The sequence below is a fragment of the Tiliqua scincoides genome, chromosome 7 (assembly GCF_035046505.1).
Source record: "Tiliqua scincoides isolate rTilSci1 chromosome 7, rTilSci1.hap2, whole genome shotgun sequence".
In the NCBI taxonomy this organism is placed as follows: Eukaryota; Metazoa; Chordata; class Lepidosauria; order Squamata; family Scincidae; genus Tiliqua; species Tiliqua scincoides.
In genome coordinates, this window is record NC_089827.1 from 12,320,493 (window position 1) to 12,343,645 (window position 23,153).

Below are 23,153 nucleotides of genomic sequence, written 5' to 3' on the forward strand. Positions count from 1 at the left end.
GGTCATGACCCCTAGGTTGGGAACCACTGCAGTAGCGCTAAATCCCAAAACAATAAGTACCTCTTCTTTGAGGTCTGTCCTGTTTTGGTACCACCACTGCTAGGAGTGACATCTGAAAGTTTTTTGTTTTTTTAAAGAAATGGTTGTAAAGACATCAGAAATATTTTGCATGAAACCATAGCAGTGTTTCCAGCAGATCAGAGGAGAGACCTTTCTCAACCTAAGAGTTGCACAAGACCTTTCTCTCAAGTCCTGGATGTTGCCTAGATATGTCAAGTCTGTTTGGTTATCATATCCTTTTTCCTTGTGTGCGTTCAAGGTGGATGTCCAAGTTATGGAATGCTGTCATTGCTCCCCGAGTTCAAGAAGCAATTCTCTCCAGAGCTTCTTTGAAAAGGCCATCTACACTGGGACAGGTGGCAGTCAAGAAAAGTCCAAGCCAAGGACAACAAGCGGTTGTGAAAGCTGCTCTCAGCATCCTGTTAAATAAAGCTGTTCTGCATGGCTGTCCTCTTCCAAGAGCAGGTGAAGTGCAAGAAATGGCTTGTTCTTAGAATCAAAGGCCTAGAAACCTTTAAATGTTAGATCCTTGTCACAGCCGTATTGGGGCGCAGGGATTCATGCAGGGCGACCCAGGGCAACAGGGGCTTACCACCTCCTGGAGACACATATGCAGTCCTCTGGAAGGTCTTGCACAGCCACTCACTTTATTTGAGTCAATGTCTTTACATTCACCAGGACCTTGTTGCTTCACAAGGCCCTGGTTCCACCATTCACATTGTGTTCCTTCTGGCCCGCTCTGCAACTCAGGGTGACGGCCCCCAAGCTTTCCCCAAGGGCTGTCTGAAGGCGTGCTGGATGACCTGGGGTTCCTCCCTCCTGGGCATTGGTAGGGTCAGTGGGGCCCCGGATTGGCAGGGGAGGGCACTGCGGGCAACCTCTGCTCCTCCTTGGGAGTCTGTAGATTTGAGGGACCCCATAGCTTGTCCGCTGAGGAGGTGCTGGGTCCTGGGCACAGGTTGTCGCTCCTGCCCCAGGTGGAAGGGGCCCAGACCACCTCGGTTCCCTGCCGCAAGTAGAGGGGGGCCCATCCCCCAAGGGTCAGGGCTAGATCCCCCCCAAAGTTCAGGGGTTTACTGCCCATCTTTGACACTGGATTATCCCCAGCTCCTTTCAAGCAAGGGATAGGCCGGGTAAGTTGCAGAGGAGGCTTACATCTCCCTGGGCCACCCTCTCTAAGCCCAGCCAACTTGAGAAGAAGCGACCTCTCCCATCGCTTTCTGGGTCACTTAAGAGTCCAGCAGCTGGCCTGGCTGGCCCAACCCTTTCCAACCAGTTGATCAGCCTGAGATCCTGCAGAATCTCAGGCCTACCCTTGGGGAGTCTCTCTGCCTGGGGGCCAGGACCAGGCCATACTCACTCAGCTCCCTTATTCCCGAGGAGACCTGTGCCGTGTGGGCTGGGCCCCGGTGACAAGTCCAAAGGGGATGCTCTTCAATGTCTGCATTAGGCAACATAAAAGATTCATATTGGGGCCAATTGTGTGGGTCTTTTCCATGGAATTGACACCTTCCTTCTTGGTCTCATCATTTTTATTATGCTAAATTCCTGATGCAGGAAATCCTACAATCTCTTCTTTTTTCAAATTCTTTCTATATATGACTCTTAGTTTTGACTTTTTAATGTCTTGGCCCATCCTTCTTTACCTCTCCACGAATATGCAGGCCTCTAGGTCTGGCAGCCCAATCTTAGGCATGCCTACTCAGAAGTAAGTCCCATTGGGCCTTACTTCCAGGAAAGTGTGTATAGGATTACAGCCTAACTGCCCAATCCTATAGATACAAGCAGCCCAATCCTGTCGGTACAAAGGATAGATGCTTCAATGCCACATCTTTAGGTACACTGCAGGGCCAGGTGATCGTGACAATGTACTTTGTCCCCAACATTTCAGAGCTGGATGAGTACATCGCAGACTTTAAAGGAGGAAATTTCCCCCTCTCTATGGTATCTAGCTACAAGAATTGCCCCAAGAAAAGAGGGGAAAGCATTGCTTGGCGAAAAGTGAGCACAAGTCCTCGGAAGAAATCAGGCCACTCAACAGCCCAGTCCTGGAATAAGAAAGAGGAAAATGTACAAGGTAAGAGTTGGTGGAGGTGAAGGACCTTGTGGGATCTGCAGCAAGAGTCAGGATGTTCTGTTTAATGCAGATGTGCATTCCTTTAACCCCATTCAGGCTCTCTCATTTCACTGTCCATCAATGCTTCTAGTGCACAACTTCTCTTGATTTTCCAGTGGCATCCACAGAGCCCTATTAAATTGAATGGACAGTAGGGATCAGCAGTACGAATCAGTGGTATAGCTAAGCTGGGGCTAGGGAGTACATTGCCCCCGTCTGTGGTGGAATGGCATTTTTTTCACCATCTCCACAGGTGTGTTTAGGGGTGTATGTGACAGCACTTACTGGAGGTGAGCAGCAAATGCCGCAAAAATCAACCCTCCTCCTTGCTCTTGCCCATGTACAGCTCCAAATGCAGGAGGGGTACATGGAGGAGAGGTGACTGTGCAGGGGTGATGCAATGACACAGGGCATTGTGTCACCTAGTCCCAAGTACACCCCCCCCCATTACGGATTATTCATTTTGACTGTATGTCTCAATGCAATAAGTGAATACCTACTGAGACATACTTTTGACAAAACATTATGGAAAGATCTTCCACAATAGACAATATTGTGCTATATTGTGCAATGCGGAGCCCCCATTTGAATTCCTCACCTAGCTGATTCCAGGAAAGCAGTGCCTCAGCGGTGCTGAAGAACTTTGGTGTGGAAGCAACAAAGGTTTCAGATCTGGTTTAATCAAAAGTACTTGTTCAAAAGTGAGGTGTGTGGGGACAGAAACTCACAAGAAAGGGGGAGGAAGCACCCACCACCCCAACTACTTCTTTAGTTAAATGGAGTTGTGATACTTTGGGGTGACCAGCTTCTTTGACTGGTTGCACTAGTTTATTTAAATTTGGGTTGATGGTACGCTCACTGCAACTGTAGCCAGACTCTGCGCTTGGTGACATACTGCGTCGACTCGGTGGGCCTGTACCAGTAGCGTCACTCAAGATGAGTAGAACAAGGAGTAGGAAGACCTTGAGGCCCTGAGAAAGCAGAATGAGTAAGCCTTCCAATTAAAGGTGTAGATTGTCAAGTCTTGTTATAGAATTGGAGAAGTTCTGCTCCTTGTTTTTCAGATTGGGCTGGCATGCCAGTACAATGTGTATATATGTATTCATAAATACAGGCTTCCCCCACCCCTCGGATCCATGAATCCGTTATCCTCGGATCAGGGGATGCCTCCCTCCCACCCACCCACGCCCCACGCCCACTACAGTACCTTCATTTTTGTTTAGTAGCATTTTGTTTCATTTAGAAGTTGCTTCTTGCTTAACAGAGGAACATTCTGGTTTCACTAAAGAACAAGGTGTGCAGGCAACCATCCTGCACACTAGGAATGAAGAACTGTCCTGCTTCCTGTTAATGTTCAGTTAGTCTCGTCTCCATAGCATGCAGGCTGGTCGCCTGAATGCCACCTTCTTCAGTAAAGCAATAATGTTCCTTTGTTAAGCAAGAAACACCCATGCTTCAAGCGCTACAAAAGGATAACGAAGTTAATGGGCGCTGGGGGGCAGGGCTACTAATTACATAGAGTTCCCCTGTATCCACATTGTCTGTGGGGGGGGGGATGGTGGGCAGGAATGGCCCCCACAGATAACGGGGAGGGGGTGACGTGACTGTAGTACCTATTTTAAAGTAAAGACGAGGCTAGAGTTCTTCGTAGAATGTAATGAGTTAACCTTCTTTCTCCTACTTCTTGTGCAGGTTTAAAGTCAAAGAACATTTTGCAGGAAAATGGCAATAAAGTGGCTTCTCTAACAAAAAAGTAAGTTCCCCTGTCCTTTTTTTTTTAAAGAAGACTGGATAATTTATTTAAGAATAAAAAGTACCTGAATCGACTCATAACATAGCTATGTATCCACCTGGTGGGGAGCGTCAGTTCTCCCCGAAAACTGCTCAGGAAGTAGAACAACAGGGACACGGCAGCAGTTCCCTTAATCCTGATCTGAAATATCTGTCCCTGTGCTTGTAGACATCACACTGATTTCCTAAGCTGCCCAAAAACCTCGCTTCAGATAGTCAGAAGTTGTAATGAGAATTGCAGCCTTGCAGGCTTTTTGTTGACAATTAGCATTGTGTTTGCAAGTTTTATTAAAACTGTAGAAGTGGTTGAAAGTTTGATGCAGTGTGTATTTTTGTCAGGGTTATTAGAAATAAGAACATTGCAGGAGACTCTTTTCCAAATTTATGAAGGGGAAAAGCTTCTCCAAGTTCCTTTGGAGTTCTGTGCAGGAAGGAATCTGTCTATATTTTTGTTTACAGAATGAAAATTCTGAAGCTAGTAATAACAGTGGAAGTAGTAACAAAGATAGTAATGCCCTTTGGTCTTTATATATACCATTAATGAAATCCTATCCCCAGTCACCTTGGTTTTAAAACAATCATGTCCTTATCTTAACCTTTCAACTACAGTAGCTCAGGCAACCATCACAAAAGCTAGGGGTCCTCAGGCCCCCTTGTTATTCAACCACTGCATTAAGACTATAGCCAAAGGCACACATGAATGGTCTGTTTTAAGCCCAATTCTATCCCCCACCATTGGCACCAACACTGTCTCACTGGTGGGGTGTGTGCTGCATTCAGTGGTTGGGGGGCAGGGTGATCAGGAGGACTACTCTGGGTTGGCTTCCTGATGGACTGTATAGCTGGTGTAGGTCCAAGGAGTGAAAGGGGGGGGGATAGGCTCTGGCATGCACATTTACTGCTAAGATCCCCCCTCCCTACCCCGTGCCCTCCCCTGATCTGCCCAGAAGCTCCCCCTGCCCTTCCCACCCACAAAAGCTCCCCCAGGCGAAATTACCTGCCCTGGATTGGTTCACATTCCACACCAGTGCAGCTTCAACGCTACTGCCACTTTACTGCCACAGCTTGGACTGGTTCATGCACCGTCATAGGGCCTTTTACAACAGAGGGATAAATCTAAAGAGAGGAGATGGCACCCACCATTAGCAACCTTCTCAGCTGTAGGAAACCCTGGGATTTCAAAGGAGTAGCCATGTTAGTCTGTGGCAGCAAAAACAATAAAAAGTCTTGGCCCCTGTAAAGACTAACAAATCAATGGGGGGGGGGGTTAAGCTTCCATGGACCTGAGGTCCCTTCTTACATTGGAAGCAGTGGAGAAGTGCTATCAAGAGAAGATGGTTGAATCTGCCAGGCAGACGCAGTTCTTGCCGGGAACAGTCACTGCGTGAAACATGCCTTGCTTTGAAGGAAGGACGAGAAAGGCTCAGATCCAAACTCTAGTACAGCAGTGTGGTGGGGCCCATATTGTTTGATTTATTTCAGTTTCATAATTTATATATCAGAAGCAGATACATCAGAGTGGCTTATAATTAAAACAATAAAACATATCCACTTGGAATTAGTCTGTTTCATTAAAGAAGTCTCAAAAGCAAAACATCCATCAGAGGCTTTACGAGGTGGCCCGTAGGAAAGGAAAACGTTTGAGCTTGTTGATGAAAATACAAGCCACATGGGGCTCTGCTCAAACTCTTTGGGGAGGATATTTCAAAGCAGGGGCAGTACTACTAAGAAATGCTTGCTCCATCTTGCAGCTGATGCTGCATGGCTGCCAAATGATATATGGGACAGTCATGAGTCTCTGTGGTTAGAGAGGCCGTCCTCAAGAAGATGCTCCCTAATATGTATTTGGTTTAAGTCAAAAACGTCTTTATCAATGATACTGAGAACCTGTATCTGTCAGGCTGCATTTGGACCACTTGGAGTATAATTCTCTCTGGGCCTTGCACTTCCAGAACTTGTGTTCCAGCAGCCGGTAGCATAGCCAGAAGGGGATAAAATGATAAGTACTGCAAACACTGCAATGTGCTGGGTAAGCCAGTGGCAGTCCTTAAGGGGCAAGGGAGGCAAAAGCCCCAGGGCGCCATGCCTGTGGGGCTTGTGAGGGCAGCACTGCCACAGCACCACTGCTACCTCTGCCTGCCCCCCAGAGCCCTTCCAAGGGCCTAGGAGGCCCCATGCTGCATCCACTGGTGCTCCAAAAACCCTCTGAGGCCTCCGGAGGGCCGTAAACAGTGCTTTTGGCTTTCGGAGCACCAGTGGATGTAGTGCAAGGCTCCATAATGGAGGTAAATCTCCTCTCCGGGGGAGGGGGTGGCATTTTGCAGATCTGTGCCCCAGGTGGCTCAGTAGCCAGGTCCATAACTGGTGTAAGCAGCCCCTCCCACTTGCCAACAGAGCCATTCAGGGCAGGACTGGCAGTGTGCAGCAGACACCATTTGGTGAGCACTTACGCATTGCTGTCGCTGTCCGGAATGGTTCTGACAGAGAGTGGGAGGGGTCAGACCAGTGTCACTTCCAAGCCACTGCTGCACCCATCTTGCCCTTTTTCACACCTTGGTCTTGCGCTGGCTATATAGCTGGTGTAAGTTCGAGGAGACCCATAGACCACCAGGAGGCCTGCAGTGAGATAATGGGAAAATATTTTTACTTTCCTTTGGCAGGCCTCCTGACCGCCCTCCCCATCACTGGATACAGTGTGTGCCCTGTTGGCATGGCTGCATCATCGCCAGTGGTGGGGGATAGGATTGGGCTGTTAGTCTTGTAAATCTTATTGCCTTTTTTTAATGGCATTATTACCATGATTTATCTTGGTCCAATGACACTGCATTACAACGCAAGTGTCATAAAGCAGTGGCTTTCTCGATGGAGCTGGGCCTTCTAGAGGCATGCCAATCTAGAGGCAAATCCTTCAACTCCTTCTATCCAAAGACTCCTAGAGTATTTCTGTCCTCAATGGTAGAAAATGCCTTGGCCTTAAGTGCCTTAAGTGGCCTTAAGTGGACATAGGAGGCACCTTACGTTGTGCTTCTCTTATATTTAGCAGCAGGGAAGCAACTGTTCCTCATTGCCCCAGCACAACATCTGGGGCAGGGAAACATGTTTTCATATGCTATGTAAATTTTACGCTTATTGCTTAAAAGCAATAAATAGATATATTTTATGATGGTGATTTTAGGTAAATTGGGACACCTAAAAAGCTTCTAGTAAGGATTGGCCTCTGAATTTTATTTCATGGCTATTGCTTAGCATATTATAAAATTACAAAATGATTAAATGGAGACTAAAAGGAACTATTTGCCTGTATAATGTAGTCCTGGATACCTCTGACAGAAACAATACACTCTTCGTTGTTTTAGGCTGCTATCCTTTATGCAGCCCAATTAATTGTGCAGTTTGAGGACCAGTGAAAGTAGGGTCTTATTTATTATTTTCCAAGATCTCTAGAAGATGACCCACTCAGTGTGTTAAACCTGGAGCAGAGGCTTTCCCTGGGTTCTGATGATGAAGTAGACCTTGTACAGGAGCTTCAGAGTATGTGTTCAAGCAAATCAGAATCTGACATAAGCAAGGTAAATACTATCTACTGCTCTCCACTATATAATCAATCTATCCTTTCTCTGGGTTCTTCAGTATTGCAGTGAAGCCTATTACCATTTCTGTATCCAAAAAAGAAACCCCACAAAAACCCTTGACCTGTCTTGGCCCTATAAACACCACCTGTGCTCTTTACTAGCCTTTGTCTCCTAAAGCAATTTCTCCCACTGTCTGACTTCTTTCTTCTTCAAGTCCTCTCTCAAACTTCTACAGCCTAGCTTCTCCTCTCTGTTCTTCACTGAAACTGTCCTCACCAAAATCAGTGATGATCTCCTTGCTGCCCGATCCAAAGGTTTCTATTCTGTGCCCATTTTCCTTGATGTCATTGCTGCTTTTTATTATGGTTTCTTCTCTCCTTCTTGATTTATTTTATGCCCTAGATACCATGACTCTATCATTAGGAGGTTCTCTTACTACCTGGATAATCATTCATTCACCTTTTCCACAGAGAGCTCTTTCTTTCCCCTCTCCATCGGAGGCCCTCAAATATATGCTCTCAGTCCTCTGAATACATTATAATCTCTGTATACGTTTTTCTTTAGTGAGCTCATGAAATCCTTTGTCTCACTACACTATCTTCATGTAATCCAGTTGTGACTTGCCCAACATATGCCTCCTGCATCCAATCCCAAATCTCCCAACTGCCTTTAATTTACACTTAGGTGTTTCTCAAACATAATATGTCCAACATCAAACTTCTCACCTTTTCACCCAAGCCTTTCTGTCCTTGTATATTCTCTGAATCTACTGACACTGTCACACTGTCACAGATCCTTGTTGATCAGGTGAAGCCTTGACTTTTGATTCTTCCATCTTTTGTGCTCCTTCGTCAGTCCATTGCCAAATCCCACAATTCCTCCCTGTAAAAATAGCACCCTGTTCTCTTGATGAATACTGATTCGTGCTCTAGTTCAGCCATTTTCAACCTTTTCCAGCTCACGGCACACTGACAAGCCACTAAAATTGTCAAGTCACACAACCAGTTTTTTACTTACATTAAATTACTACATTACAATTAATTTTTAATGAATATAATTAATACAATTAAATCATTACATGACCAAGAAATTCACAAGAAGCTTGGAGAGGAAAGTATATGTGGTTTCTGGAAAGGAGGAAAATTGGGATGATCAAATTGTTATCAGAAGTACCAGGAAGTGTTGGCAAAGAATGGTCAGACTGAGCACATACTGGAATGGGGTGAGGGGCAGTGGGGAGATGTGACTGAAACAAGTGCAGGATTTAACTGGAAGTGGGGAAGAGAGAGAGAGAGAGAGAGAGAGAATGTGAGGCAAGTGATTCTGGACCGTTGGAAGGTGGGGAGGGACAGTAAGAGAGGTGTTAATTGTGATTGTGAGACTGGGATGTGAGACTGAAATGTGCCTGTGGGGTGGGGTGGTGTGGGGGAGAAGAGAAGAGAGAAGTGCCAGTTGCCTGCTCCTGTATTTGAGAAAAAAGAGTGTGACCAAAAGCCCCATCCTAGACATGTCTACTCAGAAGCAAGTCCCATTATAGTCAATGGGGCTTACTCCCAGGTAAATGTGTAGTAGAATTTCAGCAGATGCAGCTTGTCATCTCCCAGAGCTACACCTTCAAAGCTACACCTTTTGAAATTTCCTCTGCTATACAATTGTTAAAGGTCCAGGATCCCTAAAGTCAAAAGTTTGCCCACCCCTGTCATAGACTAGACACTTCATTGGATAGATCAGTGAGAATTCACACTGATCAGTTCACCACCTGAGAATTCACAGTCAATGCTAAAAGGTACTGATTTTTGCAAACATTAGTGAAATTTCCTTTTTACTGGATAACACTGTTTTCATTCTCAATAGCAGTCTGTTGCTAGTGGGCAGTTTCTTGGTATAATAGGCACTAAAGTGCTTTATAGACACAGCCATTTCTGCTTTAAGATATCAAAATTTCCAACACTGACCTTACTTTCCCCTCTGCTCTTCCCACGTCTTATACAGATTGTAGATTCAAAGGAGGAGCTGATGATGATGATCAGTAGTTCTGTGAAGGATCCTGTGCTTTCAGCAAACATCATTAATGCAAATACGTCAGCATCACAGCAGGTATGTGATAATGTATAGCACAAAGATGCCTGTATGCACTCAACTTTTGGTCTGTCTTTTAAGGGTGCGCTACAGAACACTTAAGACTATCTCCGTAGCCTCCATGTTGTGGCAGCTGAGGGGCTCTCTTGGGACCTACCCAGATAGATGGACAACAGTTGCCATGGGCCCCCTAAACCTGGAGCTGGCTTGGAACCGATCTTGACAAAGGTGTCTCTTCCAACTGGAGAATGTCCCCTGATGATATGAGAAAAAGGAGTGCCAACAGGCCTAGCAACATCTTGTCAAACTTTTTGCTATAGGAGAGGAAAGAAGTCGTGTGTCTTACTGTTTACCACAGGGGGCTTTGTGACCTGTTCCTTGCCAGTAAACAATCTGAAGTCTACCCAGACCCTTTGGAAAGCTTAGAAGGGACCTTACATTTACAGTTCACAGTTCACAGATCCATGCAAGGCATACACCTGTGTACTCATGCCTGCTACTAATGAGCATGTAGAAAAGGGCTTCTCAGCAATCAGTTGTGTTGCTAGGCCCCGCTGGCACCTGGGGTCGAGTGATGTCATGGAGGACGGTGTCCCCCTCCGCATCTGTGCTATCAGCCCATCCTCTGTGCATGCGCAGCCCTCACTCCTTAAAAATGGCTCCATTTGGAGCCGTAGGGAGCTGAGGGCAGGCGAGGAGGGCCGATTTCACAGCATTTGCTGTGCACCTGAGTTGAGCGCTGTAACCCCCTCCAGCGGAGACAGGGGGAAAACATCACTCCACCGTGAGGGACATGTACTCCCCTGGCCCACCACTGTCAGAGATATTCCCAGCCTCCCAAAATAATCTCAGCAGTTTTCTCCGTTAACAGTGTTTTACAGACATCACCAGATCTTTTGTAGCTGCCTGGGCCTGCCTTCCCTTGTGTGCTTCCACAGTAGCCCTGCTGCAAGTTTCATTTTCATAACATACATGACTATATTGCCTCCCCTTCTCAACTTCTCCCCACATTATCACTTTAAAAAGAAATTCAGTAGAAAGGGAGCACTGGCTTGGTATTCAAGCTGTGATCCGATTTGTTTTAAGTTTTTAGCTTGCTGCATAGTGGTATTAAGAGATTTGGCTCACATCAGGAGTTGTGGTTTGTTTTGACATTTCATCCTGCTCATAGATTTGCATTGGAATGTGATTTTTGCTGAACGCCCTTGCCATTTTTTAAAGAGACTATGACATCGGTTTTGCAACTTACTACAGTAGTACTGTTTACCATCTATATCAAATGTTCAGCATGCACAGAATTTCAACATCTTTTGCTGGTTAAGTTATGAAATTTCTGTGCTCGGGTGATCAGCAAGAATAGATCTTTGCTGCAAACAGGCTTTTCGGTTACAGGCTTGAACATTAAGATTTGTCCTATGGCCCGGCTTGTTATACACGGATAAGAAGCCTTGTTATACACGGATTTTTTTATACATGGATTTGACTCAACACGAATGGCCACTGCAAATGAGAAGGAATGCGCTGATCTCTGGAGAAGGGGGAAAAATGCACCCCTTTAAAATCAATTTAAAAAACTGAACAGTCCTTTAATAATAGCCTCCTTAATGAGAGGGGGGGGGCAGCTGGCTGACAAGCCATCAATCCTTCTCTTTCCAGGCGACCCCTCCCTTCCCCCTGAAAGAAAGATAGAGTGGTGCCTTGCAAGATGAAATTAATTCGTTCCGCAAGTCGTTTCGTATTGCGAAAATTTCATCTTGCAAACTGCGGTTTCCTATAGGAATGCATTGAAATTTAATTAATGTGTTCCTATGGGCAAAAAAAGTCAGAACAAAGTCAAATTTGGTTTACAAAGTGTTTATTAAGTGCTCTTTAAAGGCATACATACTGTGCAGAGGATTTCAAAAATTTCAAGCACAAAACTTCAACTTTTTAATTTTAAAAATTCATCTTGTGAAGCATGGCCATAGAAAAAATTCGTCTTGCGAAGCACGGCATAGAAAAATTCGTCTTGCGAGTCACCAGAAAAAATAGCAAAAACGCTTTTGTCTTGCGAGTTTTTCGGTGTGCGAGGCATTCGTCTTGCGAGGCACCACTGTACTTTGCATTGGTGAAGGGAAGGGCTGAGTGAAGTGCCTTTGTAAGCGCTTGGAGGAGGACTGATTGATGGATTGTTTTCTTAATGACTCTTATCTTACATCACAAAGGTCAGCAAGGCTGTTTTCAAATCACCAGAGCAAAGAAACTTTGTTTTTTAAATGGATTAGCTATAGTGCGTTTTTTGCCATCAGTGTGAGCGCTTGGAACGGAACCCACACGAATAATGACGCTCAACCTGTAGTTTTAAATTAAATAATAAGTAATATGGTGTTCAGATTAACCACAAATCAACATACCAGGGTTTTTAGCTTTTATTTTGTTATGTCCTACATTTTTCTTGGATGTCCTACATCTTGGGGTGCCTTGTCCTCTTTTGCGGTTATGACATCTGGTCACCCTGTGGGAGTAGCTCCTGTTGAATACAGTGGCTTGGCATCTGCAAATTCGCATATCTGCAGATCCAAGCTGGTGGTTGGAGGGTCAAAGAGAACCTCCTGGATGCAACCGGAAATGACTTCCGGTCGTGCGCATCTCCCAGCACTTCAGAGGGCCTCCCAATCAGGACTGGAAGGCACTTCCAGTTTGCCTGCATGAATGAGAAATGCCTTCTAGTAGATTTGGGAAGTGTCTGGGAAGGCCAGGAGGCCACGTGCAAACTCCAGAGGGCTAGGCGCAACCCTCACTTAAGTAATTGCAGCACCACGTGGACCCCTACGTATCTCATTATCCATGGAATTTGATATCCTGGAACAGATCCCCCGCAGATACCGAGGGCCCACTGTACATGCAATTAAACATGCAGAGGATTGGTCTGCACAGCTGAGAGAGGCTGAGCCAGTGAATAGTCATGCTGGAATCTGGACCCAGGTCCAAGTCCCAGAATCTCTAGGAAAATGTCAGGAGGGCAACACTGATGATGAGGTTTGCTGTAATTGGAAGCACAGTGAATTGGAAGACCTTATTCACTTTACTGCCAGCTTCCCTGGCATTTGGCAGGCACACATTCAATCCTCTTTCGAAGCTACTTAGAGAATCTGAGGCCGGTCCCATGAAATATGAGGCAGTCTCGCCTCATAGACTCGTTAGTGACTTGCCTATAACCACTTTGATAACACAGGCCTACAAAATTGAGGGTCAGAAAGGTTTTTCCTAAACTTTATGGTGGTTTGATATGAATTTGGGGTGCTGATTCCAAAAATGGCATCCGTTTTGCCCTATCACGTCTAGTTTTGGAGATATAGTATAGCCTCATTAGTGAATGGTTCAAGCAGCTTCCTCCTGAGGAAGCCATGGTGTAGGCTTCCTCATGAGGAAGCAGCTTGAACCATTCACTAATGAGGCTATACTATATCTCCAAAACTAGATGTGATAGGGCAAAACGGATGCCATTTTTGGAATCAGCACCCCAAATATACCCAGGAATTGGTGTAACGTTTAAGAAAATGAAATGTGTGTTGGCCTGTGTAATCGGAGGAAGTACTTCCTGTGAGTAAAGGCCCTTGACTCATGGCCTTGAGCTCTGGAGGACTGTCCAAAAGTAGGTTCATGGCCAAAAGAAAGCCTTGTTATGAGGGAGGAAAAAAATTAGGAAGTCAGCCTCTCCGACGCAATGAAAAGTGCATTTGGCGCAGTTATGAATGATCATGCTCAGATGCAGTGAATCCTCCAGATGGCTGCGGTTGCCATGGAAACTAGAAAACACTGAAGAAGCAGCTAAAATTGAAATTAGGAGGCAAGTTGGTTCCAAGTGGCAATTGGGACTGTGAGTTACAGAAAGATGCTCTCTCTGTCTTTGAGCCACTGGAGATTTCCACATCTGTGATCTATGGGAAAAGGGAGCCGCTGGAAAGAAAACCAGCAAAACAGCTGAAAAGCAACGTAAAGACCGTAACAAACTGAGGGCAGTTTTGAGTTGCGGGAGGATTTAGTCTTGAAGGGCACACAGAGGACATGTGTTGTTTTCCTCCATTGCACAAGCAGCAGCTTCTTACTTATTTTAAACGATTGCTATCCTGCCTTCCCCTTATTAATTGAATGAATTAAAGTGCTCTTTTAATCAAAAATATGGCACTGGGGATCCTCCCCCGACCTAGCTTGATTTAAAAACTTACTTTCAACATTTGAAAAAGGGGGGATCCAGTCCTAGATCTTCTCATGGCTCATCTAGGATAGTCCTGAGGGGAAATCCTTTATCAAGGAGAGCAGAGAGGAAAAGTCGCAAGTGCCAGGAGTCTGTAGCCATTGGGATGAAAGCAGGAAGACTGAGCAGATTCCGAGAATTCCTAGCAGAGAGCAGGTTCATTAGAGTGTCCTTATCAGGGTAGAAAGGTGGGGGTATAATAAATAAATAAATAAATAAATAAATAAATAAATAAATAAATAAATTTGGAGCAATGTTGTTCAACCATGTCATGACATATTGGTGTGCTGACAGTGGTACACAGGTGTGCTGCGGGGGTTTGGGGAAGGTCATTTATTAGTAGGGCCACTGGGGCATGTGAGGCAGTGCAGTGTGCCTTGTCAATTGCCAAAAAAAAGGAAAAATTGTGGTTTGCCTTCACAATTTTAGCACCATGTCAGTGTGCTGTGAGATGGAAAAGGCTGAAAATTGCTGCTTTGAAGAATGGCAGGGGTGTGTGTGTGTGTGTGTGAGAGAGAGAGAGAGAGAGAGAGAGAGAGAACAAAAAAATCTTCAGTGAAAGTTGACAGTCCTACTGAATCCGTGTCAGCAGATTTTGCCCAGAAAAGGGGGATAGGTCATGGCTCACACCAGCGCCACAGATTCCGTTGCAGCCCCAATTCGCTTCCATTGCCACTGCTCCTACCCCCATATGCTTCCTCTTCCTGCCCTGTGCAGGCCTTACCTGCTCCTCTACGCAGTGTTCCTTTCACTGGCACTCGCAGGCCTTCCTGCTGGTGCCATGAACTCCAATGCTATTGCAAAATGCTTTATGGTGCTTTAGCAACATCATGCTCTGCCAGGGCACCCCACCTTGAATTTGAACCCTCCCCTCCCCTTTGAAAAAGTCCTGAGGACCCTACAGCATACAATTTAGTACAGAGCTTGAGGTGGTGGAACTGCTAGGAGAAAAGCTGGGAGAATGTGAGGATGAAGCCTCTTCTTCAGCTCTCTGGTGTTAGGAGACTGTGGTGAGCCATAAGAAAGTTAAAGTAAGAAAAATGTTATTTGTCTGCCATTCAGGTGAGGGAGTAGCAGATTTCGAATGGCAGCTGAGATCATATTTCTGCTGAATTTATTCACAAAGACGAGATGAGCGGAATACAATGAATTGGTCGTTTTCATCTTTTGTCATATAGTTGCAAACACATGTCTGGTATGCGCTGCAAAAATGACCATGTACAGGGGACATGGGGGGATATTTATATTTATTATTATTGGATTTGCAATCCGCCTTTCTCCCCAAAGGGCACCCAAGGTGGCTAACAACAGTCAGTACATAAAATATGTAATGAAAAAGTAATAAAATACAAATAAAAACTATATAAATGACAATAAAAACAGGCAATATAAAAACAATGCAATAAAACCAGTCCGTAATAAAACACATGAATAAAAACATTAAATAAATTCATAAAAGCAGCCGTTATAGGACCTCAAATGCTGTTCTAAATAATGTCTTCAGGCCTCACCGGAAGGTCAAGCTGTCCTCAACTCAACGGGGAGGGAATACCATAACACAGGCGCCACCACTGAGAAGGCCGTTTCTGGCCACCATCCCCGTGACCTCTCTTAATGGTGGCACAACCGACAAGGCGCCCTCTGATGATCTCAAAGAACAGACTGGATTGCACAGGAGAAGGTGGTCTCTCAGATATGCTGGGCCCAAGCCATACACCCAAGAGTATATTGAGTAGACATTCAGATTTTATTTTCTCTTAGACTGTCATTATAGTGTGGTTGATGACAACTCAATAACTTCTGATAGTAACTGTTTGGAACTATCAGAGCTTGTTAGTGAGTGGGACAAAAATTCCCACTAAATGACACAAGATGCTGAGTCAGCCATGCCTCACCTTTCCTTGTAAGCACACCTTCAGCATAGATGTTCATTTCTTTCTGTTGTCGGCTTTTAAAATAAGCTTTTGCCTTCTCCAGAACTGTGGCCCATTGTGTAGAAATCCCAGCCGTGGTTTGCAACTCTCAGCCTCCCCTGCAAAGGTTCTTGCATTTGTTTGAAAGTCTCCGTACCCTATTAGAAAGCGGTCACCTTACTTTTACAGAGTCAAAACCACAGAAAGCAGATGGTTGTACCTAGAAATGCCTGGAGCTCTTCCCCGTCTTGCTGCTCAGTGCAGTTTCTGTCATCGCAAGAAGGGGGAGGGAAGGTACAGACATGGCAGGCATGTAAAAATAGCAAACGGGTTGTGATGTTCATGTCTGCCAAACTCCTGAACAAAAGACAGTTAAAAATTGGGAGAGGGAATGATTGGGGGGGGGGTGTCTTGAAAACATCTGTTCTGTAGCCACGGGGGCTCCTCTTTTCATCTAAAAATACACCGCAAACCCTATCAGCCAAATGTACTGTGTTGAATCAGGGAACTGGGGATCATTTTAATGACACACCTGTAGAGCTGGAAGCAGTCTGAGGGAAAGCGTCTATTGCCATTCCTTTTCACTGAAATCCATTTAATAATAATAATAATAATAATAATAATAATAATAATAATAATAATAATAATAATAATAATAATAATGTTGTATTGGCAACCTTCAGTCTCAAAAGACTATGGTATCACGCTCTGAAAGTTGGTTCTGGCACAGCGTCTAGTGTGGCTGAAAAGGCCAATCCGGGAGTGACAATCCCTTCCACACCAGGAGCAAGTGCAGTCTGTCCCTGGTCTGTCTCCCTGGCTATGGGCCTTCCTTCTTTGCCTCTTTGCCTCAGACTGCTGGCCAAGTGTCTCTTCAAACTGGGAAAGGCCATGCTGCACAGCCTGCCTCCAAGCGGGCCGCTCAGAGGCCAGGGTTTCCCACTTGTTGAGGTCCATCCCTAAGGCCTTCAGATCCCTCTTGCAGATGTAATAATAATAATAATAATACACCGCCTAACAATAATAATAAACCACCTTGAATAAAGTCTTGAATAAAGACCAAGAAAAGTGGTAAAATAAATACCTGTAATAATAATAATAATAATAATAATAATAATAATAATAATAATAATAATAATAATAATAATACAGGTATTTATTTTACCACTTTTCTTGGTCTTTATTCAAGACTTTATTCAAGGCGGTTTACATAGGTAGGCTTATTTAAATCCCCGTAGGGATTTTTACAAATGAAAGAAGGTTCTTTCTTTCAAGAACCACAACATTCAGATATTTCTTTCTGATCTGGTCACAACATTCTGGCCTTCATCCTCCCATGCTCAGAGCAATGGAATAGCTCGGCTTCAGCTTGTCAGCTACTTCAAGGTCGCACGGTGCCGGTGGCCTCGAACTGGCGACCTTGTGGATGTTATCTTCAGGCAAATGGAGGCTCTACCCTCTAGACCAGACCTCCTGCCCATTCAGGCAGATGTGTACACGGAACTAATGTCTGTGTCAGATGTGTACACGGAACTAAAATATAGCTTGTATTCTTGGGATTTCAGTGTACATGAAGAACAATGGGGAGTGGGTATCGTATTTTCTTCCTTTCCTTCTTCCAAATAGACACAGGAGAACTTTAACTTTCTAGGCTCAAATTTCTAGATCAGTGTTTCTCAAACAGTGGGTCCCAACCTTGTTTTTGGTTGGTCCCATAGAGCCTCCAATGAAAACAAAGGTGATGAAAAGATCAGTTAACTAATTGCCTCAAGCCCCGAGGCTTTTCAAAAATCAGCTGCTAACTGCCCTGCAAAGAGCTCAGCTCCTGCAGTTTGCAAGCTTGTGTCAATATGGGAGAGATCAATGTTTGAATGTCTTTTTTCCAGTGTGTTTTTTTCAAATGCATCAGAGTCAGGTAGTGGGGGCAGGTGAAGACTGGGTCACATAACTAAGCCTCTCAAGCCTTCAGGCTATTAATTACAGCTACCTCATTGTGAGAAATGGATTGACTTTTTGCAAATTAATAAATAAAATATCATTAGTTATTAACTAATAATTTATATAGATATTATAACTAATAATCTATTAAGAAATAACTAAACATATTTCTTTCTAGATCACCTTTTTTTAAAGCCTCGTAAAGCTGGTTGGGTCCTGTTAGAGTGTCATTTTTAAAAGTGCATCCCGGTGCAAAAAAGTTTGACAACCACTGTCCCAGAATATTTGAAATATTGACATCTTCTCCAATAAATGTTGCCTTCTCAGGTTGGAAGAAGGGAAGTTAACTAATTTCGGAGTAACGTGGTCATTTTGCAGTAGGAATGTATAGGATGTGTTTGTAAAACGGTCGTGCTGGTTCTTATTGTAAAATAAGAGGAGGTGAATTTAGACTCTCAGAGATTTAGATGATAGAGAAATATTGACATGACAGAGAAATATTTTGTGATCAGTCTGTTTTGTTCAACACAATGTTCTACAATTTCATAATTCACACTAAACCCTCAGACTAGGGTGGGCTATAAACTGGTGCAACGGGTCGTTTTGGCTGGCGTACTAAACCCAGGTACAGCTCTAAGGGTAGAATATGAAACTTCACAGTACAAAACGTAAGGGTGTGCTGTCCAGAACAGCAGCTCCATGTTGAGTTCCCTATCCCAGCTCCATAATGTCAGGCTTGACTTGTGTTTCCTGCCAGCAGCAGTGGTGGCGTTTTACTGAGCATAAGGTTGCCATGAGGGAAAGTGAACATTGCAGATGTGAAGGGAAGGAACAACGTGAGACTGCCGCTATGTATTTGGCAATGTGCAGTGTCACCTGGGCTTTACCCAAAGCCATAATGCACTGCCTCCGCACCCAGGACAGTGACATCATATGGAGTCACTTCTTGATTCTCCTTGGAGGAGGAGGTGGTTGCTAAAGCAGCTTTGTGTACCCTTCTCCCCTGGAGGCTGGGCACAAGGCAATCACTTCCGGGTTCTCCCTGGAAAAGGAGGTGTTGGCAGCATTGTGCCCCCTGTTCCTCGTTCTCTGGAAGTGAAGCTGCCAGCACCTGTTGGCAACCTTCAGTCTCGGAAGACTATGGTATTGCGCTCTGGATGGTGGTTCTGGCACAGCGTCTAGTGTGGCTGAAAAGGCCGATTCAGGAGTGACAATCCCTTCCACACTGGGAGCGAGTGCAGTCTGTCCCTGGTCTGTCTCCCTGGCTATGGGCCTTCCTTCTTTGCCGCTTTGCCTCGGTCTGTTGGCCAAGTGTCTCTTCAAACTGGGAAAGGCCATGCTGCACAGCCTGCCTCCAAGAGGCCAGGGTTTCCCATCTGTTGAGGTTCATGGCTCTCACAACCATCAGAGTCGAAGACAGCTCAGAGATCATAATGACCATGCACTCACCTTCACCGAGATGCAAAAATCCACCCAAATATTTGAACAGGTTTCCCACCTGTTGAGGTCCACTCCTAAGGCCTTCAGATCCCTCTTGCAGATGTCCTTGTATCGCAGCTGTGGTCTACCTGTAGGGCGCTTTCCTTGCACGAGTTCTCCATAGAGGAGATCCTTTGGGATCCGGCCATCATCCAATCTCACGACATGACCGAGCCAACGCAGGCGCCTCTGTTTCAGCAGTGCATACATGCTAGGGATTCCAGCTCATTCCAGGACTGTGTTGTCATCTCTAACTAAGGTAGATAAGATAAGGTAGATAAGGTAGATGAGATAACTAACTCATCCCTAACTAAGGTAGAGCCTGGGGGCAGTCATGTGCCCTGCTTAGCCTAGTGCTTGGGGCACATGCCCCTCAGGCTCTGCCCTAGTTTCAGGTCTGGATGTACTAGGTTTTTTTGTACCTTTGGGGAAAGCAGAGAGAATTGAAGATGTCAGAGAAAGACGAATGAGTGTTGCAATCCAGAGGCAGCACCTGTATGGATGATGTGGTGCTTTCAGGGGCCTGCCGTAGTCAAGGAAGGAAGCAGGATGCATTTCTGCTATGAATGATGTTGTTCTGTCCACAGGATGCCAATCCTGGGATCCGTCCTCTCAGCAACAGTCCAGCTGTGGAATGTAGCAACAGCAAACCCAAAGCAGAGTCTTTCAAGAGCGGTGCTTCAAGAGTGAAGTCTTTTCTCCCCGTGCCCAGAAACAAAGTCAACCAGTCTTCTCAGAACACTAAGTGAAGCAGCAGCAGCAGCAGCAGAAATACAAGGCAAATAGAGGCAGCGAGCGACTCGAAATTTGGAACATGCACAAAAAAATACGACTTGAAAAACACGAACAATACCTGCCTACTGTTCATTTCCCCCTCGCAGTCTTCACGTAATCTCAGTTTTATCTGTCTTGGAGAACAAATTTATTCACAAGTGTAAATAATTTTAAAATAATTTTTTTTTCTCCGTTATAATGTATGTATGGGACCACAGTTTAATTTCTATGTAAATAAGCTGTTTATAATGAAAATATGAGATTATATCAAATTGGAATTTTAGTAGTGGGAAGTGATAGCTTCAAAAAATGGTTTTTTTTTCTAATCTAAGAATGTTTTATTGTTTAATTCTATTCAGGGGTATCACCGCAGGAAAATGTGCGTGTGTACATGTAAATAAATAAATAAATTGGACTAGGTCCGGAGATACCTGTGTACAAAAGAGCTAAATGCCACTGGTGATGCATTAAGAACCAGATAGCTAATCTGGAAGCACTGACTGCTCGCCACACTGTATTTGCCAGTGTGGCCATTTTTGCAAATGCATCACCTTAGACATTCAGAGAGTCAACCAGCTAGAGCACTCTGCTTACCTGTGGGATTCCCATGCCGTGGCTCCCACAGAGGCAAGCAGCACACCTGCTCTTCTTGCCTGCATCTAGTGGGATTCTACAGGCAGTCGCACATGTGTGGGGTGACATCCCTTCAGCCTGCAGAAGAGGATCGCTGTAACAGGTCAATAAAATTTACCTAGTTCTATGCTAAGTTTCCTATGTTATATTACATACATTGGGTTGCACAGTTCTGTACAGTATTGGCTTAAAGCTAATGTACATGTGTTTTCAAGGCAAAAAAAAAAAAGTTTCCATGTTCACTTTCTGAAAAGTGAATGGAATGTGGCAATAATGGGAAGGGCTGGGAATGTTGCCCAGTTACTTTCAGTTATAAACTACATTAAATATTTCAATTGCCCATATTTATATTGGGTAGTAGTTTCATTTCTTGTCTCTTTTCTGCTCCTTGTTGCTTCAGTTTGCATTCCAACTCCTGTACAAATTGTTTTCTGTTAAAAAAAACAACAAAAAAGGAACTGCAAAGCATATTAACCATGGTTATTTGTCCCACTTTTTTTTTTGGACAAGACAATGAAAAAAAAATAACCTCTAATTATGTAAGTTGTTGGTATATATGCTATAAAATGTTCCCTTCCCCTTTTGTATTTTTGACACACATTAGGAATTTAGGGTATTTTACATTTAGACAATTGTTTTCTTACAGGACAGCACTAGATTAACACACAGTAGTTATCAGGAGAAAAAGCAGTAGCAATAACTTGGGGAAGGGAGGGACACATACGATTGACCCATCTGCGCATTCTGTCTGAAATGAAGTTTTAACATGGAAAATGCCTCTCTCTCCCATTCAGCATCCTTTTCCCTCACAAAAGATTTCTCCTTCCAGCACTCATGGTGAACACAGTTGATACTAGTGCCCAGCTTGCTCAGTATTGCCTTGACACTATTTCTGAATGAATGAATATTCACAACATCCTTAAGGAAAGACTTCATAGCCACTCGGCAAAGTTACCAGATGCTGACTCAGACAGTGCTATGAAGGGACTCAACCCAACCACTTTGCAAGGGAGTTTGTGAAAGTAAAACTAGTAGTTATGTTAAATGTTCTCCTGGAATTTCATCTGTCGTTATCATGCCAATAAAACCCTTTTTTGTACTGCAATTTCTGCAGATATGTTTTGTTTCCGTCTTACGTACGTATATTTACTTTTATGCGTATTCTGTGTGCATATGTGTTGCGCAAGAAATTGAAGCTAAAATTGCTACTTAGTTTAATTGCTTGTGTGTTAGTGCTTCCTTTCTTTTGAAACCAGGCTTTCTCGACCTTGTTGATCAGAACATGGATGTTAGCCAAGATTTGCAAGGACTGAGCTACGGCGTGCCCTTCATAGTTCCTTCACTGCCAATTCTCAGTCCTGGGTCTGTGATTTTATGTGTTCTCACAAGTTTCCCCTTCTCATCTCTGCTTGGCCCTCATTAGGATACAGACAGCCCAATCCTGTTGGGCCAGCGCCAGCCCTCCACCCATACTGAGTGTCACAAATGTGCTATAAGGCACACCTACAACACTCACCAGACTCAGTGTGGGCAACACTCACTCAGACTCAGCCCATGCTGAGCTAGCACCAGCCAGAGGCCCATTGCACACCACCCAGAGCTCGACCCTTGCTCCCAGTGGCAAAGACATGAATGGGGGCAGGGGGAGGTGTTCTAGGGCAAGGCAGGGTGGGGGAAGGCAGAGCAGGGGAGAGGGGAGCTCCGCTGGATCCGGACCCCCATGTTGGGTCTTCCAGCTGGACATGAGACTACTTTACTCGGTGCCAACTAAATACAGTCGGGTAGCCCCATTGTGTGGCCTGCTTCCTTACACAGGGAAAGGGGACAAATGTCCCCTTCCTGCAAGGACCCTCTAGTGGCTGCCTGGCAGCCATTGAAAGCAGCGGCAGCCATTTTGGCACTGTTGGTCCTCTGGATGCCAGACAGCTCAGGATTGGGCTAGTTTTCTAAATATTTATAGCATGTAATTCATGTTTCCCAGCAAGAGCCTTACAAGCCAGTCCTAGTGATGATTACTCAGGTGCTGGTTTCACTGACATCAGTGGAACTTACTCTGGGGTAAGTACTTATGCAGGATTGTACAGTGCATTCCTTATGGCCAAATCCTGTCCCCTTTCTCCTCACTGATGCTGCCGTGCCATGAGAGCTCATGCTGCATCCTGTGGGCGGTGGGGGTGGAGGTCTCCTCTGGTTTAAGGAGTAAGCCACTAAGGCCTGGACGAGTTGGAACTGTGCCAGTGAAATCATTGACACAAGTCTGCATGGATCTTGTTTGGGGGATCAGGTTCAAGAAGGGGATTTGGATTCTACAGATGCCGCTGCCACTGAACCCGCCCCCTTCCTGGACCTGATTCACTCTTATCCCTGCCCCATTCTGCCTTGTCCCTTCCCCCTTCCACCTCCCCCACCGGCTTACCTGTGTCAGCAGCCCTTTCCCAATTTGTTACCGTGCGCTGCTTTTCATGCTGTCAGAGTGGGTTTTATGACTGTCGTACGGCAATGTCTGCTGGCGGTATACTAGTTCCTCTAGCGGATAAGCCCAATTGGATTTCTAGATAGAC

The 23,153-nt window shown here is 44.9% G+C and overlaps 1 protein-coding gene across 1 annotated transcript in view; it reads left to right on the plus strand.

Moving 5' to 3' along the window:
* CTTNBP2 (cortactin binding protein 2) overlaps positions 1–21,690 on the plus strand; it is a 129,142-nt gene extending 107,452 nt beyond the window's left edge. The window contains exons 18-23 of the mRNA XM_066634120.1: positions 320–525; positions 1,952–2,137; positions 3,869–3,929; positions 7,404–7,536; positions 9,532–9,636; positions 19,773–21,690. Coding sequence (XP_066490217.1) covers positions 320–525; positions 1,952–2,137; positions 3,869–3,929; positions 7,404–7,536; positions 9,532–9,636; positions 19,773–19,934 — 853 coding nt within the window. The 3' untranslated portion in view covers positions 19,935–21,690. The remainder of the gene's footprint in view (positions 1–319; positions 526–1,951; positions 2,138–3,868; positions 3,930–7,403; positions 7,537–9,531; positions 9,637–19,772) is intronic.
* Positions 21,691–23,153: the final 1,463 nt, after the last annotated feature.